This window comes from Bos taurus, chromosome 25 (assembly GCF_002263795.3).
Source record: "Bos taurus isolate L1 Dominette 01449 registration number 42190680 breed Hereford chromosome 25, ARS-UCD2.0, whole genome shotgun sequence".
In the NCBI taxonomy this organism is placed as follows: domain Eukaryota; kingdom Metazoa; phylum Chordata; class Mammalia; order Artiodactyla; family Bovidae; genus Bos; species Bos taurus.
The window spans coordinates 34,064,042-34,081,940 of record NC_037352.1 but is presented as its reverse complement, the minus strand read 5'-3'; the positions used below and the strand labels follow the sequence as shown (position 1 = coordinate 34,081,940).

General features: G+C 47.8%; 1 protein-coding gene across 1 annotated transcript; it reads left to right on the top strand.

Moving 5' to 3' along the window:
• Positions 1-12,719: 12,719 nt before the first annotated feature.
• CCL24 (C-C motif chemokine ligand 24) lies at positions 12,720-16,034 on the top strand. Its single transcript, NM_001046596.2, is given in 3 exon segments — positions 12,720-12,877; positions 13,347-13,464; positions 14,951-16,034. Coding segments are annotated over 3 exon segments (351 nt in total). The 5' UTR covers positions 12,720-12,813; the 3' UTR covers positions 15,120-16,034.
• Positions 16,035-17,899: the final 1,865 nt, after the last annotated feature.

Genomic DNA, 17,899 nt, shown 5'->3' with positions numbered 1-17,899 from the left:
GTGTATATGTCATCCCGGTCTCCCCATTTACCCTTCTCCCTGTCCCCCTTGGTAATCATAATTTTGCTTTCTACATCTGTGACTCTATTTCTGTTTTATAAATAGGCTCATTTATACCATTTTTTTTTTTTAGATTCCACATATAAGCAATCTCATATGGTATTTGTCTTTCTCTGTCTTACTTCACTCAGTATGACAATCTCTAGGCCCATCCATGTTTCTGCAAATGGCATTATTTCCTTCTTTTTTATGGCTGAGTAATATTCCATTGTATATATGTACCACATCTTCTTTATCCATTCCTCTGCCAATGGACATTTAAGTTGCTTCCATGTTCTGGCTATTGTAAACAGTGCTACAGTGAACACTGGGATATATGTATCTTTTCAAATTACAGTTTTCTCCAAATACATACCAGGAGTTGGCTGCCTTTTTCCCTGAAGCTTCCGCATCCCCCACATACAGCCATGTTTTCCTTTGTGCTCCCAGAGCCCTTTGTCTCTTTGTGCCTGGCAGGTCCTTGGCACTAGCGAAGACTCCCCCTTGTTAACATTTATTGTCACTCTCTTCTCCTAATACCCCTGGGAAGCAAAGGGTTTCATCCCCACTTCACAGATGACAAAATCGAGGCCAACAGAGCCAGGATCTGAACCCTTGCTTAATCACCGCTAATGCGCGTGCTCTTAATCTCTCTGCTTCCTATGCCTTATCATGCTCAAGTGTAATCATTCATTTGTGTGTTTGTCTTTGCACTGGACTTAGAGTTCTAGTGGCATTGAGTCTGAAATGGGTCCTTCCCTGGATCCCAGAACCTCAGCGCTACATGGGACTTCTTCATCTAAAGCTTGAATTTCGCACTAGGGAGGTCTGCCAAGAAGTGCTTGCATGGCCCACTTGTTGGGGAACTCGATACCATCCAAGATGTGCAGATTTGTCTCTATATGGCTCTGGCCACTACTAATGTCTTCCTTTGTTGAGTTTTACCTCTTGACCCCTGCTTCTGTCTTCCTGGGACCTCCAGTGTCTAAGACAGAACAATGTGCCTGTATGCTCAGTTTTATCCAACTCTTTGCGACTCCCTGGACTGTAGCCCACCAGGCTCCTCTGTCTAAGGAATTCTCCAGGCAAGAATACTGGAGTGAATTGCCATCTGCTACCCCAGGGGATCTTTCCAACCCAGGGATCAAACCTTTGTCTCCGGCATTGCAAGTGGATTCTTTACCATCGGAGCCATTGGGAAAGCCAGATGGTAGCACTGACTGAGATATGCCAGGGGATCTTCTAGTTCCCTTTGGTTTAGAGTTGTCCCAGTTCACTAGGCAGACTGGGCAAGCTGGTTAGCAATACCACTGTCTCTGCCCCTGCTTCCATTAAGTTGAGCTCTGATCTCCAGTGCTATAAACATATGTGTTAGTTGCTCATTCGTGTCTTTGCAACCCCATGGACTGTGGCCCATGAAGCTCTTCTATCCATGAAATTCTCCAGGCAAGAATACTGGAGTGGGTTGCTGTTCCCTTCTCCAAGGGATCTTCCTGATTCAGGGATTGAACCCAGGTCTCTTGCATTGCAGGTGGATTCTTTACTGTCTAAGCCACAAAGGATTCCCTCCTATAAGCCTGATGTATGATAAAAACAAATAGAGTGAATGCATAAATTCATATCGCAAGACTGATTATTTTAAATTTATGAGACTTTAATATTTTTTATTTTTGAGTTCATTTTATGCACTGAGCCACTGACATAATCATATCTTTAGTTTTTATTCCTTGGTCAAGAAGCCTATTTTACCAGTATATTTATATACATCATCAATAAATAGGCCTACAATTAGATTTTTGGTTTATTACATAATATTTCCTAACCCTGTTTCAGTTGGAAACAAACATCTTACATATTGGTGTTGTGTGTTTGCTGAAAGACTCAATGCAGTTTATTTTATTCACTTTTGTTAAAGATTAGGGTTAAAGATGAGGGTTAATTTTGTTTATCCTTCTTTTTCTTTTCAGGAAATGTAGAAAAATTTTTATTTTAAATTCCTGGAGTCAGAAGTAACCATTGTGAATATTTTGGAGTTTTTTTTAAATTTATTTTTATTTGGAGTATGATTGCTTTACAAAGTTGTGTTAGTTTCTGCTGTACAACAATGTGAATCAGCTTTAAGTATACATATATCCCCTCCCTCTTGAGCCTCCATCCTCCGACCTTCCTACCCCTCTAGGCCAACAGAGAGAAGCAAAATGAGCTCTCTGTGCTATACACAGAGAGCTGTCTATTTCACACACGACAGTGTATATATGTCGATGCTATTCTCTCAGTTCATCCCCCCTTCTCCTTCCCACCCTGGGTCCGCAAGTCTGTTCTCTTCATCTGCATCTCTATTCCTGCCCTGCGAATCAGTTCATCCAGAACCATTTTTCTAGATTCCATATATATGCATTCATATATGATATTTGTTTTCCCTTTCTTCTCTTGAGGGAATAAAAACCATTTTTGGGGAGGAATTGAGGCGTGGACATCTCTAACTAGGAAATACTTCTTACTCCATCCTACCTCTCTGTTAGCACCCCATCCGCCGGCCCTGTTTGTGTGATTATTACCATGTGGTCCTTTATCTCCCCCCAGCCTTGGCCACAGACCTTTATTTTTACCTTGATGCTTGCCAATTGACACCTTCACCTCTATTAACTATTTATTTGCCTTTGAGATTACCTCATATTCACTTTTCAAGCGTGCCTCAGTGGTAAAGAATCTGCCTGCCAAGGCAGGAGACTTGGGCTCGATCCCTGAGTCAAGAAGATCCCCTGGAGGAGGAAATGGCAACCCACTCCAGTATTCTTGCCCGGGAGATCCCATGGAGAGAGGAGCCTGGCAGGCTTATAGTCCATGGGATCGCAAAGAGTCAGACAAGACTTAGTGACTCAACAACAGCAATTTTTTTCACAGCCCAGTAAAATAAAGGTGTTTGAAAAAAAAAAAAAAGAAAAGTTGAGTTCTGGGAAGTCCTCCTATCAAGAGATCAAAGGGCAAGGTGCTTCATAGCTGTCACTGTCTCCCCGTTGCACTGCCCAGGGCCACTTCCCTTCCGGGACGGGGCTTAGGGTATGCGAGGAGATGACCGCCCCGTCAGAGCTCCCCCGGTCTATCAATGGGCTGGCCTCTCTCTCCGAGCACTCACCCCCACCCCATGCAATGAAGCCATATTCTCAGATGTCCTCGTGAACTTTGGACTTTTGAGTTTTCAAGCCAAGCCAAAGTGAAATGTACAGGAGGATCCCCTCCCTGCCCTCGAGGCCCCTCCTCCCCGCCTACTCTCCCAGACATGATAGGAAAGGGGAGACATTTCTAGATTTGGTGCTACGACTTGTCACTTAGCCACCTCCAGGTAAGTGGCTCCCAGGACCATCCCCTGTTCCCAGTCCTTTGGGACCGTGTGTGCATTGGGTAACGGGCGGGGAGGGTACCAGGGATAGCAGTGATACCCCCAGCCTGCTCTCCCCTGATACTCTGCATGTCTTACCCCAGTGCCCATCCATCCTCCTGGCTCCTTCCCGCATCTCCCTCACTTTCCACCCCAGACACACTGTCTTCAGCCACTTTCAGTTAGGAGGTCGGGGCAGGAATCCAGGAGAGAGCTGATGGAGCCTGGTGCCGTGGTTCTTCAACAGAAGATGGAGGACCAGTCCTGCTGCATCATGGCTCTGGGGCTTGAGTAGGTCATTTAACCACTCTGAGCCTCAGTTTCCTCACGTGTGAAATGGGAATAATAAAGGATCAGGTAAGAGCTCAGAAAGGGGCTTCCCAGGTGGTGCTAGGGGTAAAGAATCTGCCTGCGAATGTGGGAAATGCAAGAGACATAGGTTTGATCCCTGAATCGGGAAGATCCCCCTGGAGAAGGGAATGGCAACCCACTCCAGTATTCTTGCCTGTAAAATCCTATGGATGGAGGAAGCTCAGGGGTGGCTCAGTGGTCAAGAATCTGGCTATCATGCAGGAGATGCAGGTTTGATCCCTGGGTGGGGAAGATCTCCGGAGGAGGAGATGGCAATCTACTCCAGTGTTCTTGCCTGGGAAATCCCACGGACAGAGGAGCCTGGAGGCTACAATCCACGGTGTCGTAAAAAGTTGGACAGGACTGACCAACTGAGCTTGTGTGCACGCCTAAAGACACCAGTTATATCGGATTTTATCTCTTCTGAATGACCTCATTTTAACTTGATTTTCTCTGTGAAGACTCTGTCTCCAAATCAGGTCCCATTTTGATTCTGGGGGTTAGGACCCCAACACTCATTTTTTTGACGGAGACAAAAATTCAACCCCACACTTTGTTAATTGATTGATTCTTATTTTATTCAGTTCATCACTATCCACTATTACTGATCAACTGTCTCAGACTTGGCCAGTGTGAGCTCCGGCAAGCTAGCTCCTGTGTCCTTTGGACATACGATTCTTTGGACAATTTCTTTCTTTCTGGCACCAAAAGGATATTCCAGTTTCTGCTTTCTTTGACCCAGCACTGGAATCGTTTATTTCTCCAAGGAGAAATATCTTTGCCAGGTATGCTCATCACTACTGGTGTACTACCCTTTCTGAAATTTACATGATATTTACATGGACACCTCTGCTTTCAATTCAGCACCCTTGGGTTCACGCACTCCTTCCCCTGTTGCATATTTTCTTTTTTGAAACAATGTATTTATTTATTTATTTATTGTTGGCTGTCCTTGGCCTGTCCTTGCTGCACTGGCTTTTCTCCAGTCGCCGCAAGTGGGGGCTACTCTCCAGTTGCGGTGCATGAGCTTCTCATTGCAGGGACTTCTCTTGTGGTGGAGCTCTAGAGTGTGTGCAGGCTCGGTAGCTGTGGCACACAGGCTCAGTTGCCCTGCGGCATGTGGGATCTTCCCGGATCAGGGATTGAACCCGTGTCTCCTGCATGGGCAGGCAGACTCTTAACCACTGGACCACCAGGGAAGTCCCCCCACCCTTTGCATATTTTCAACACTCTTCTCCAAGAAGGACAAACATGGCTTCCATGATCCTCATTTCCAGAGGCCTAGAATACAAAAACAACCCTCTTATTTTAAGCTATTGGGTGCATGTGTGTGTATGCTCAGTTGATCGGTTGCATCGGACTCTTTGCGAACCCATGGACTACAGCCCATCAGGCTCCACTGTCCCTGGAGTGGGTCACCATTTCCTCCTCCGGGGGATCTTCCCAACCCAGGGATCAAACCTGCATCTTCTGAGTCTCCTGCATTGGCAGGTGTATTGTTTACTACTGGCACCACCTGGGAAGCCCATTGTAAGCTGTTAAAAGTCACTTGTGTGTAGAGGGAATGAGTGTCTTTTATTGCCTTTTTATACAGTAGGCTTTGATATAAGAAGGGACAGAGGGAGTCAGGAAGTACTGGGGTCTTAGGAGGGTCGGGGGAGGAAAGAGAGAGAAGGAGGCCCTCAAAGCTTCATCTCTCTGAGGACTCGGCCACGGAACCCGCCTAAGGAAGCTTCCTTTTCTGCCTGTTTGCCAGGAAGTGTGCCCAGGGTCGGGGAGAGCCGGGGGAAAACCCACTGCTTCCTGCCCACCTGTGTGCCCTCTCAGATTTCACTCTCATTAATCAGACCCTTGGATGAAAGTCAGGCCATGTGAGGGAGATAGACGAGAGTTTTGAAACTGGGTGTGGCCTTTATGAAGCCTTCAAGGCCCCACCACTGGAACAAACATTTGGAAGGTGTCCTCAGCAGCTTCTTCCTTTTTGGTTGTGCTGCAGGACTTGTGAGATTAGTTTCCCCGCCAGGGATTGAAGCTGAGCCCGTGGCGGTGAGAGCACAGAGTCTTAACCACTAGATCTCCAGGGAATTCCCTCCTTTAAATTTTAATTTAGATAAAATCCACATCACGTAAGAATTCACCATTTTAACCTCTTTAAAACATACGTGTGAGTGGTATACTCACAGTTTGTACAACCGTCACTACTATAAAATTCTAGAACATTTTTATCACCTCCAAAAGAAACTCTGTATCTCCCTACTTTTTCTTCCTACCAGGCCCCCAGCAGCCAGTAATCTGCTGTAAATCCTTCTGGATTCATCTGTTCTGAACATTTCCTACCAATGGAATCATAGTGTCTGGACTGTTGTGCCCATCATTTAACTTAATGAATATATCGGTACTTCGCTCCTTCTCCCGGCTGAATAAAATCCCGCTGTACATTGCACTGGAGCCTTGTCCATTTATCACTGGAGGGACATCAGGCTGTTCCCACTTTCCAGCTACTACGAATACTGTTGCTATGAAGGTTCAGGTGCAAGTTTCCATGTGAATGTCTGTTTTCCGTTTTCTAGGGTTAGGGTGAGGGTATGAAGTTATTGGATCATATTGTAACTCTACATTTAACTTTTTGAGGAACTGCCAAATTTTTCCATAGTAATTATACCATCTTACATTCCCCATGAGTAATGTGTGAGGGTTCCCATTTCCTTGGCAACACTTTTTATTTTCTGTTGTTTTTTTTTCATAGCCATCCTTGTGGGTGCGAAGTGATATCTCATTGTGATAGCTCATTGCTTTTCCCTATTGACTAATGATGCTGAGCATCTTTTCATGTGCTTATGGAATTTGTCTCTCTTCTTTGGAGAAACGCCTAGTTAAATTCTTTGCTTATTTTAAAATTATATTTTTTTGTCTTTGTATTGTGGACTTTGTATATTCTGGATGCTAGAATTATCAGATAATTTCCAAATATTTTCTCCCATTATGTGGGTTGGCTACTCACTTTCTTGAGAGTGTGCTTTGATTCACAAAAGTTTTTAATTTTAAAGAAGTCCAACTTATTTATTTTTTTCTTTGCTTGCTTGTGCTTTTAGTGTCATATCAAAGAAACTGTTACTTAATCCAAGGTCACGAAGATTTATACCTATGTTTTCTTCTAAGGGCTTCCCCGGTGGCTCAGATGGTAAAGAATCCGCCTGCAATGTGGGCCACCTGGGTTCCATCCCTGGGTTGGGAAGATCCCCTGGAGGAGGGAATGGCAACCCACTCCAGTATTCCCGCCTGGAGAATCCCCATGGACAGAGGAGCCTGGCTGAGAGTTTTATAGTTTTAGCTCTTTCATTTAGATTTTCGCTCTATGTTGAGTTAATTCTTCTATGTGGTATGAAGAGGGGCGTCACTTTATTTATCTGCTTATGGATATCCAGTTGTTCCAACACAACTGTTGAGAGACTGTTCTTTCCCATCAAATGAACTTTGCACCCTTGTCAAAAATCAATTGACTGTAAATGTAAGGGTTTCTTTCTGGACTCTCAACTCTGTTCCTGTAATCTACATATCTATCCTCATGCCAGTATCAATCTATCTTGATTACCTTAGGGTGCAATAAGTTTTGAAATCTGGAAGTGTTAGTCCTCCAACTTTGCTTCCTTTTTCAGGATTGTTTTGGCTGTTCTGAGTTCCTTGCACTTCCACGTGAATTTTAGGATCAGCTTGTCCATTTGCCTTCTTTTTCTTAACCTTTTTTCTTCCTCACATTCCCTCTATATTTCTAACACCCTACATGGTGGTTGAGGTTTCAGCTGCAAATAAGATACAGTCAGGGACCGTGTGACCAGGAACAAGTTACTTCACCTCCGTGCAACAAAATTAATAATATCTACTCCATAGGGTCATTATCGTAAAGATTAGATTAAATGACATGATATACGAAAGGTCACTGGAAAAGACTAAGATTGCTTAGTCAGTTCACCAGCTTGTAAACAAGTTGTAATAAAAACAACAAAACAAGATGACCACCTTTTGTTAACTGAAATGTTCTAATAGGTATACACTTTAGTGAACTACTTCTTTGGTAAATAAGCCAATATTTTTGTAAAATTTTTAATGCTTCCAAGTCAATGAAGAGTTTATAAAAGGCTCCTTACAAAAGGCATTTTATATGTCATTGCCTGGTAGATTATAAGATACAATTATCACTGTTTTGTACTTGATATATTATCTCCCAAAGAAAGACTGGTCTTTCCATGAAGAAATGGACTTTCTGAGTTGTGTTCGCTCCTGGATCCCTTGTCCCTAGAACTTACCTGCCACTTAGTATAATAAATATTTGTCGGGAAATAAAGGAAACACATAACCATCTTCTCGTGGGAACTTGATCTATCCAGACGGGGAGCCAAATACTTGACATGAGTTATCTTACTGAATCCTCATAATAACCTACGAGACAGATATTGTCACTATGTCCCATTTTACAGACGGGGTGTGGATGCTAAGGTTTGGAGGAGTTAAGTAACACTGGCCACCCAGCTGAGTTAAGATTTCAACCCTGGCAGGTGACTCTCCAATCTAGAAAGGTGGTCATCTGAGCCATGGCTCCTGGTCAGTCTTCTCAGGGTTTAGGGAGGGGCTTTATTTTTTTTTTAACTGATGCAAAATGTTTATTCCAAGTTGGGAGGGTCTTTAAAAGATGGGTTCTGGACTGGCTTCCATGATGTGGGTCTTAGGAAACCCGCAGGTGCTTCTTACCCACAATCCAGGACGCGCCAGGGGTCACACCCAGATTCCGTATCGCCCTCTCCTCTAGGCACCTCAGGTCAGTCTAATGTGTGGAGCAGAGCCAATTAAGCTCTCTCGACCCCTGATCGTCCCTCCCCTGGGAAGCTACGTGATCTCCAATCCCTGCCCCCCGTCCCTTCCTATCACACCTGCCGCTGGATCCAACCATGACTCGAGACCACAGATCTGACCTCACTGACCCTGACCTCAAAACTGAGTGGCCCCCCGCCAACAGGATCACGGCTGAGCTTGCCTGGCGAGAGGCACCGCCTGAACCTTGAACTCAGGTAGAACTCAGTTCAAATGCCAGCTCTCCCCTTTCCTAACCTTGGAGTTTCAGTCTCCTTGCTATAAAGTGGGGAAAATTAACGCAGACAAGAGCTTCAAAGTACTTAGCAGCTTCATCAGCAAGTGGGGCTCTGCTCCGTTGGTCACCTTTCCTACCCCATGCACCCCAGCCGAACATCATAACCCCTGTCTGTGGTCTGCTTTTGCACCACTTAGGGTCATCAAGGCCCATTCTTTCTTGCTGGGACTCGTCTTTGTGTATGGAGTTGTTTCTAGTCCAAGGTAACAGCTCACCTCTTCTGATCGGTTCTTATGAGGATGTGCCTTGGAGCGCCCTCGTCCATTTGGCCGCTGTGCGTTGGCCCAGCTTCCCTTTGAATTCTGTGCTTCATCGTCGCTCATGGTGTGACCCACCCAGGAGAGGCAACCAGGACAGCACCCTGGCTACTGTTCATGAGGGCAGGACCACTGCCACCTGCTCCCTGCCAGGAACAGCTCTGATCCCCCCAACTGCTCAATTCCTCCCCAGGGCCAGCTCCTCTGAAGAAAACATCGGAAGGGAAAGGCCCTCAGCAAGGATCTTGGCCAGGCTTCTCAGACTGCAGATATTCTTAGATTTCAGATATGCTGTCTCTGTTTCTGTCGTATTTACATACCATTTGTTCTGTGATTTGCTTTATTTCGTTTTTTTAGTCAAAAAAGGCTTCCCTAGTGGCTCAGTTGGTAAAGAATCTGCTCGCAATGAAGGAGAAGTGGCTCAGTTGGTTAAGAATCTGCTTGCAATGCAGGAGGCCTGATTTCATTGAAACATGTATAATATCATGTATGAAACGAGTCGCCAGTCCAGGTTCGATGCACGATACTGGATGCTTGGGGCTGGTGCACTGGGACAACCCAGAGGGAGGGTAAGGGAGGGAGGAGGGAGGAGGGTTCAGGATGGGGAACGCGGGTATACCTGTGGCGGATTCATTTCGATATTTGGCAAAACTAATACAATATTGTAAAGTTTAAAAAAAAAAAAAAAGAATCTGCTTGCAATGCAGGAGGCCCGATTTCAATCCCTGGGTCAGGAAGATCCCCTGGAGAAGGGAATGGCAACCCACTCCAGTATTCTTCCCTGGAGAATGTCATGGACAGAGGAGCTGGGCTGGCTACAGTCCATGGGATCTCAAAGAATCAGACACAACTTTGAGACTAACTTTCAGCCTTCAGTTTTTTTAGTCAACTCATATTTTCTCTATCACTGTCATAGATATAAAACCCCTCATCATAGACCCTAACATTTAAATTAAAATGAAAAGCGCCCATTCTTGTATCCCCTGTGGTGGTGTGACTGCAACACCGGGGGAAATGCAGATCTGGCCAACACCCCAACTTCTCAGATGGACAAAGCACAGCAGGGGAAGGGGCAGGGTCTGAGCTGGAGTGGAGGGGCTCTGGGTGCTTCATGGAGCAACCCTCTTTCTTTTTGGCCACCTTGCAACATGTGGGATCCTAGTTCATGGACCAGGGTTTGAACCTGGGCCCCCAGAAATGGGAGCTCGTAGTCTTAACGAATGGACTCCTTCCCCAAGTCTTTGCATCCACTGTCTTGCCCTCCTGCCTTCCTTCTCTTTCTCTAGCTATCTCTTTCTATTCTGCTTTCTTGGAACCTTCAACTTATCCCTCTCTTACTTTGAGTAATTGCTCTGGCTGTTGGATTCCCCGTTTCAAGCGGGAACATGCAGGTCCCCGTGATGGGAGTCGGGGTAAGTGGCTCTGTGGTGGTGTCTAGTCATCTTTTGTAGATTGCATTTTTCCCCTTTGTAAAACAGGTTGGTAATCCCTGCCTTACCTGCTTCCCCAGACAGAGTAGTGAGACTGGGTATCGTGTTTCGTTTTGTCTTGAACCAGCCTTTCTTTTATTATTTTAAAACTAATTTTTATTGGAGTGTAGTTGTTTTACCATGTTGTGTTTGAGTGGGTTTTTGTGTGTTTTTTTTGAAGTGTCTTGGGGAAGTCTGTAATTGGTGTTAACTAATTGGGGTGAGGCACCCCACCCCAAACCCTCCCACTAGATGACCTTCTGCCGTCCCACTCCGGTTGCAACATGTGGTCAATGCACGAAGGCTTCCCACCCTGCTCAGTCCAGTCCCCACTCTTCTCTGGCGTGCTACTTCCCTTCCCAGTGCCCCCTGAGTCATGAAACCCAGACAGACAACAGGGTGTCCCCTCTGAATCACTGAGGAGCAAGGATTAGAAGGGGTGCCCTAAAATGGACTTGTGAAAAGCTCTTGCACATGTAAAGGGCTCTCATTGAATGCTCCCATCTTCTGTCCAGTGAGAGTTGCCACTGCTGGCTGGGGAGGAGCTGAGTGGGGTGCTCAGCAATTTTCACTCTATGAACAAGGCACTGCTGATCAAGGCCTCCCCGACTTCAGCCCTGTCCCCATCAGAAGACCTGCCACGTGGCTCCCCTGTGTACCCACTGACCCCAGTCGGGCTGGGCAGAGATCCCATGGGAGTCCCTGATCCAGAGGAGAGTGACCCAGAGTTGGTCCATCATATATTCATTCTACAAATACTGGCCATGGAAGAGGTGACCTGCACGGGACTTGGTGGAAATGGGACATTGATCTCAAGGTGTTCATGGTCAACTGGGAGGCATAGACACACAGCTGGTCACCATCAGCCAGGTGATGTGGGCCACTGTCGTGCCCCACAGGTGTGCTCTTGCAAGACCAGAGTGGAGAGGCTGGAGAAAGCCAGCTGTTCCTGTGAGAAATGGAATGGAGAGGACGGAGTAGATTTGGGAAAGGAAGCAGCAGTCTCTAAACATGGGGTCCCAGGCTGGGAGCCAGGAATGGGGGACGGAGTTGGGTGGGTATCATGTTCCATTCAGTGTGACAACTGAGCTGAGTATTACGGGTTACAAAGCTCTAGGACAGTCCCCACTGCCTTTCATCCTCCAAACCTCAGCACAGCCAACCTCACACCCTCCACAAGGGCATCCCCTACTTTCCTCCTCGCAGTACTGGCCAGTCCTTCCAATATCCCCTTGTCTCAGGTTTGGGTCCCTAAAGGAGACCCTGAGATGAGGATTCATGGGCCAGTGGTTTATCCAACAGTGCTTCCAGGCGAAACCAGCAGGGGAGAAGGGAAGCAGACACCGAAGGGAAGGGGTCACTCAAGCCTTGTCTCACAAAGAGAAACTGACTCAGCCCTGACAGGAACACTGGAAACAGTGTAGATCACACTGGACCTGGAGTCTGTACCCCTCCAGCCAGCATTGGTCAAGGGCTTCCCTGAGGATGTAAGTTTCCAGACACTTCCCACTTTCCTAGAGCCTGCAGGCTAGGCAGCTCTGGCAGCTTGGGGGCTAGAAAGGCAAGGTCACCAAGAGGCGGTGTGCATGAGCATGGGCAAGGGGTCTGAGGGGCTGGAGACGGATGATACTTGACTCTACGCCCACTCCGCCAGCACCTGCAATAGCTGATTCTATGCACTTGATCTTATATGTGCCTCCCCACTTAGAAGCCTGGCACAGGGTACATGCCTAATAAGAGCTGCTAAATGAGTGAATGGATGATAGTGTTACCCATTTTCAGATGAAGAAACTGAGACTCAGAGAGGTGAATGACTGACCCAGAGTCCCACAGGCAATGGCCAGCATAGCCAGGCTCCATATCAGCCTTCTGACTGTGCATCCAATGTGTTTGCTCTTCACCCTGGCGGGGGAATGCCCTCCTCCTCCAGCTCTTTCTTAGCATGCTCAGGATAACCCCTGACTCAGCAGGCAACAACTTCCCCTTTGCAGATCTGAGGCTTCTAGGACTTTGAATGGGGGGGGAGGCTTCCCAAAGAGAGGCCGCTATATAAACCGATGTTTCCTCCTAGCTGCCTGAAAAGGGCCAGAGGGTAGGTCAAGTGCTCTCATCCCAGCCGTTCTCCTCCTGCCTGCCAGCACTGAGCCCTGAGCTGTCCTCTCTGCTCTCCAGAACATGGCAGGGCCCGTGACCATGGCAACCAGCCTCCTCCTCTTGGCCCTGTGCATTCCCCCTGCAGGTAAGACCTCTGACCCCATCCTGGGTCTCCTGTTCGGGATAGCCATCCCAAGGGCATGACTGGGATGGCACAGCAGAGCGTGGAGGACCGAGCAGCCTCGGTCTGCAGGGGAATGGTGAGAAGGGGGGCAGCCCAGTGGCTGGACCGGAGGTGTTTAACGCAGGGTGCGTGTATGCTAAGTCGCTTCTGTCATGTCCGACTCTTTGTGACCCTATGGACTTTAGCCTGCCAGCCCCCTATGACCATGGGATTCTCCAGGCAAGAATACTGGAGTGGGGTTGCCGTGCCTTCCTCCAGGGGATCTTCCCAACCCAGAGATCCAACCTGTGTCTCTTGCAGCTCCTACGTTGCAGGCGGATTCCTTATCCCTGAGCCACCAGGGAAGTCCTTAGGGTATGGGCCCTTATTGAAGCTCAGAGTCTAGGGCAGGCTAGTGGAGACCATGGCTCTTTTCTCTCCTGTCTTCTAGACTCCGTGACACTCCCCTCTTCCTGCTGCATTACCTTCATTTCCAAGAAAATTCCTGAGAGCCGAGTGATAAGCTACCAGCTTACCAACAGGAGCATCTGCCCCCAGGCAGGAGTGATGTGAGTAACTATTACTCAGGAGGAGGAGTAACTATTACTCCAGGCCCACTGAGGGCCCTGCTCTGTGATCCCGGACAGGTCACCCCACCCCTCTGAACCTCAGCTTCCTCACCGTGAGATTAGCAAGAGGATTCAGAGTTGACCATCATAAATATACGAGGCAACCTCTGGGGCCTATTTTTGTTGTTGCTGTGTAGTTGCTTACTTCTTCCGACTCTTTGCCATACCACGGACTGTAGCCCGCCAGGCTAGTGTCCATGGGATTTTCCTGGCCAGATTACTGGAGTGGATTGCCATTTCCTTCTCCAGGGGATCTTTTCCGACCCAGGGATCGAACCTGCGTCTCCTGCATTGGCAGGCAGACTCTTCACCAGTGAGTCACCAGGGAGATCCATTGGGGCATATAACATTCCCCTAACTAACCCGCTCAGCCATTACATCAGCTGCAGTTGATTATCCCCATTTGACGGGGGGCAATCGAGGCTAAAAGGTGACCTACTCAAAGTCACTTAGGACTTGAAATAAACTTCAGAGTTTCGAGACAGCAAGTGGGAGCTCACTTCATAAACAGCAACAGAAATGTGATCTTTTCTTAACCCAGAAGGTAGTATTTATTATGCATAACCATTTCCTTGTAGTGAATTGTTTAAAGCTGCTAACACTTGTTCAAATTGTTTTGCATGCTCAGTCACCTCAGTCATGTCCAGCTATCTTTGCAATCCTATGAACTGTATAGTCTGCCAAGCTCCTCTGTCCATGGGATTCTCCAGGCAGAAATACTGGAGCGAGTTGCCATGCCCTTCTCCAGGGAATCTTCCCAACCCAGGGATCAAACCCATGTCTCTTATGTCTCCTGCATTGGCAGGCAGGTTCTTTACCCACCAGTGCCACTTGGGAAGCCCCCAAAGCAAGCGTTTATGCAATGGTTTACAGAATTCAGAGAATTGCTTTTATCAGTCTGGAAGTTAATTAAAACTTTGAATCTTTATTTTGTCTGCATCTTTGAGGGGCATTAAAGAAAACCATTGTATTATTATTGGTAATTTTCTCCATTGGCACCAGACCCAGCTCCACAGCCTGGCATCCCTGGCTTGGAAGAGGGCATTCCACTGCCTCCTCCCAGCTCTGGCATCCTTATCAACCACCTTTCCTTGCACAGCGTGTGAACTGGAGGCCTTTTTGTCTTGGGGGTTTTCAATGCAACTTCTCTCATTCCCTGTGAGTAGACACTGTGTCTCTCCCTTCAGACCCAGTGTTCTGTGCAGGCAGAGCTGGGCTTCCCCACCTGACAAGGAGGTTACCGAACATGAACATGAAGTTTTTGAAACAAAGGGATGCAGACGCACAGAGAGAAGACATTGTGTTCAGAGCCTGCCAGGAGGCTGGGGCAGCGCGTGTTCTCTGGGCTTCCGCGTGCCGTCCTCAGGAAGGGAAGGGATTCCCCGGCCCCGCCCGGCTTCATGGGTGCCCTGTCTTCTCCCCACAGCTTCACCACCCAGAAGGGCCAGAAGTTCTGCGGCAATCCCAAGTTGCCGTGGGTCCAGAAGTATGTAAAGAACTTGGATGCCAAGCAGAAGAAAGCCTCCGCTAGGGCCAGGGCGATGAGCACTACAGCCCCCTTCTGGAGACACCTGGCCAACAGCACCTTCATCTAAGCCCGGCCCTGGCCCCCAGTCCTGAGCTGGGGCCTGGGTCCCGCCTCCTGGCAGGCTGCTCTGGGCCTGGTGAGCCAGCGGTGGTAGGCAAAGGACTGCTGTTGCCGTTTCTTTGCATCATTCTCGGGGGATGTGTCTAGTTTATTTAAAAAACCCAAGGCTCCAAGGATCCCAGCCTCTTGCTTTTCCTGAGCTGGGGAGAGAAGGTCCCAGAAGCAGGGCTGTGGCAGTCCTTTGTCCTTCCTCTGAGCTGGAGCCGGCCCTTCTCCAACTCACAGGTTGCATAAGAGTCCCAGTGGACGAGACCTGACCTACAGACAGATTCTGTTTGTGCCTTAGCCTGCAGGTAGCTTCGATGGGCCTTCTGGTCTTGTAGTGAGGCCTCCAGGCTGTCTGCCTGTCTGTCTGTCTGGGGATGGGTGACCTCTCAACACCTGTAGCTCTCCATCATGATGGGGATGCTCCTGGGTTGTCCTACTCACAGGTGAATAAAAACCCAACAAAAATAGAGGGCTCTTGGTCACAGACACTGCCAGATCCTGGCCCTCCTTGCACACCTCTGTGGGACATGATTAATAACGTTTTCAGGAACTCGTTGGTTTTTGTAATGAATGGACCTGGAGGACTTGGGTGAGGGGCCAGCCTGGGGAGCTGCATTCTTCTGTGAAGATACGGGATTGAGGAGATGTTTTGCTTCGTGGTATGTTTTGGCTTCCCTGCTGCTTTGGGGATAAAGACCCACTCTGCCTTTGAGGCTGGCCTTTCCCCTACGTTTTGCTGAGGGGTAGATGAGGTGGGAGTTGAGGGCGAAGAGGATCCCAGTTTTTTCCCAGCATCATGTCATTTGTCTGTCAAGTGTAGAGGGACACACTGGCTGTTCTGAAATGACAATCCAAGTAAAATAGAATCTTTCCTTCGAGGTTGGTCCTGTCTTTCCTGTTCTCATCTCCCTCGGGCGGGAGGTTTGGGGTGTGAACAGTTGAGTGTGTGCCCAAGAGATCACCCTGAATGAGTTGTCCATTCAAGGCTGGGAGGGAATGAAGGCAGCCTGAGCCCAGGGCATCCCAGGAGTGGTCTTGGCCTGCCCTTGGGAATCCTGTTATGAACTTCGAGAAACATACATGAGTGACTGGATTCAGTTAAATTTATAAACAATTTCCACAGAACACATTGTTGCACAACAAGCTGTTTAGGCTTCATAAGACTATTAAATTATAAAAGATGGTCTCTGGATTCAAAGGATCAGGGAGAAAAATAACACATCAGCACTTACAAGTCGAAAGCAGTATGGCTTTCATACCAATCCTGATTGATAAACTGCAGGAGCTTGAAATATGTCACTTAACTTCTCTGAGCCTGTTTCCCTCATCTGTAAAATGTTGTTGTTGCTGTCGTTCGGTTGCTAACTTGTGTCCTATTCTTTGCAACCCCATGGACTGCAGCACGCCAGGCTCCTCTGTCCTTCCCTATCTCCCGGAGCTTGCTCAGACTCATGTCCATTGAGTCGGTGATGCCATCCAACCATCTCATTCTCTGTCACCCCTTCCCGTCCTGCTCTCAGTCTTTCCCAGCACCAGGGTCTTTTCCACTGAATCAGCTCTCCGGGTCAGGTGGCCAAAATATTGGAGCTTCAGCTTCAGCATCAGTCTTTCCAACAAATATTCGGGGTTGATTTCCTTTAGGATTGACTGGTTTGATCTCCTTGTTGTCCAAGGGACTCTGGGGAGATGAAAAACTTTTCATTTTTGTTTGAGTTTTCCCCAGAAGCAGTCCCCAAAATAAAGATTGGGGTTAAAATACTACATTTGGGAGGTACTGGTCGCACGCACAGGAACCACCACCAGGAGAATGAGGATGTAACACGAGAGACAGAAAGCAGCCAGTAAGAGTGTGATATCAAGCGGAGGGGAATCAGCTCCAGTCACTGGGAAGCGGTGTGAGACCCACCCCTCAGAATTATACCTCCCTCCATCGGTCATTGCCAACTGGGGAGAGATCCCCAGCCGTCTTCCTGCAGGTGGGAGGCAAGCCAACCTTCCACGGTTCAAAACAAGCCTCCAGGTACAGAAAGTCTGAAGAGCACTGAAAAGCCTGGCAGTAAACTGTTTAAGTTCTCTGGTTGTTGTTGTTCAGCTGCTAAGTTGTGTCTGACTCTTTGCGACACGGTGGACTGCAGCATGCCAGCCTTCCCTGTCCTTCACTATTAGCTCAAACTCATGTCCATTTAAGCTGGTGATGCAATCTAGCCATCTCTTCCTCTGCCACCCTCTTCTCCTCCTGCCCTCAGTCTTTCCCAGCATCAGGGTCTTTTCCAGTGAGTTAGCTCTTAGCATCAAGTGGCCAAAGTATTGGAGCCTCAGCTTCAGCATCAGCCCTCCCGATGAATATTCACGGCTGATTTCCTTTAGGATTGAGTGGCACTTTCTTTTAACTCCATACAAAGCAGAATCGAGGGTATGGATAAACCACGCAGAAAAGAGGACATTCTGATGTGGGGAAAAGAGCCTGCAGAGATCCTTAACAAAGAGCTGGCATCTGAATGGTGACTGAGCTTTCCCTCTGAAAAGAAGAGTGGTTTTCTAAGGATGGAAGAGAGCTTGCACCTTCAGGGATGAGAGACTGAACCACAAATAGACATTGGTCTCATAGGTGACAACAGAACTCTGACGCAGAGCCTCTGTAGCAACCAGCCCAGAACCCTCACGAGAGGGGTCAGTGACTGCCAGCGCCTTAATGGTCCCCCTTTTCCAACTTGGAACCAGTCAGAGAAAGCCAAATAT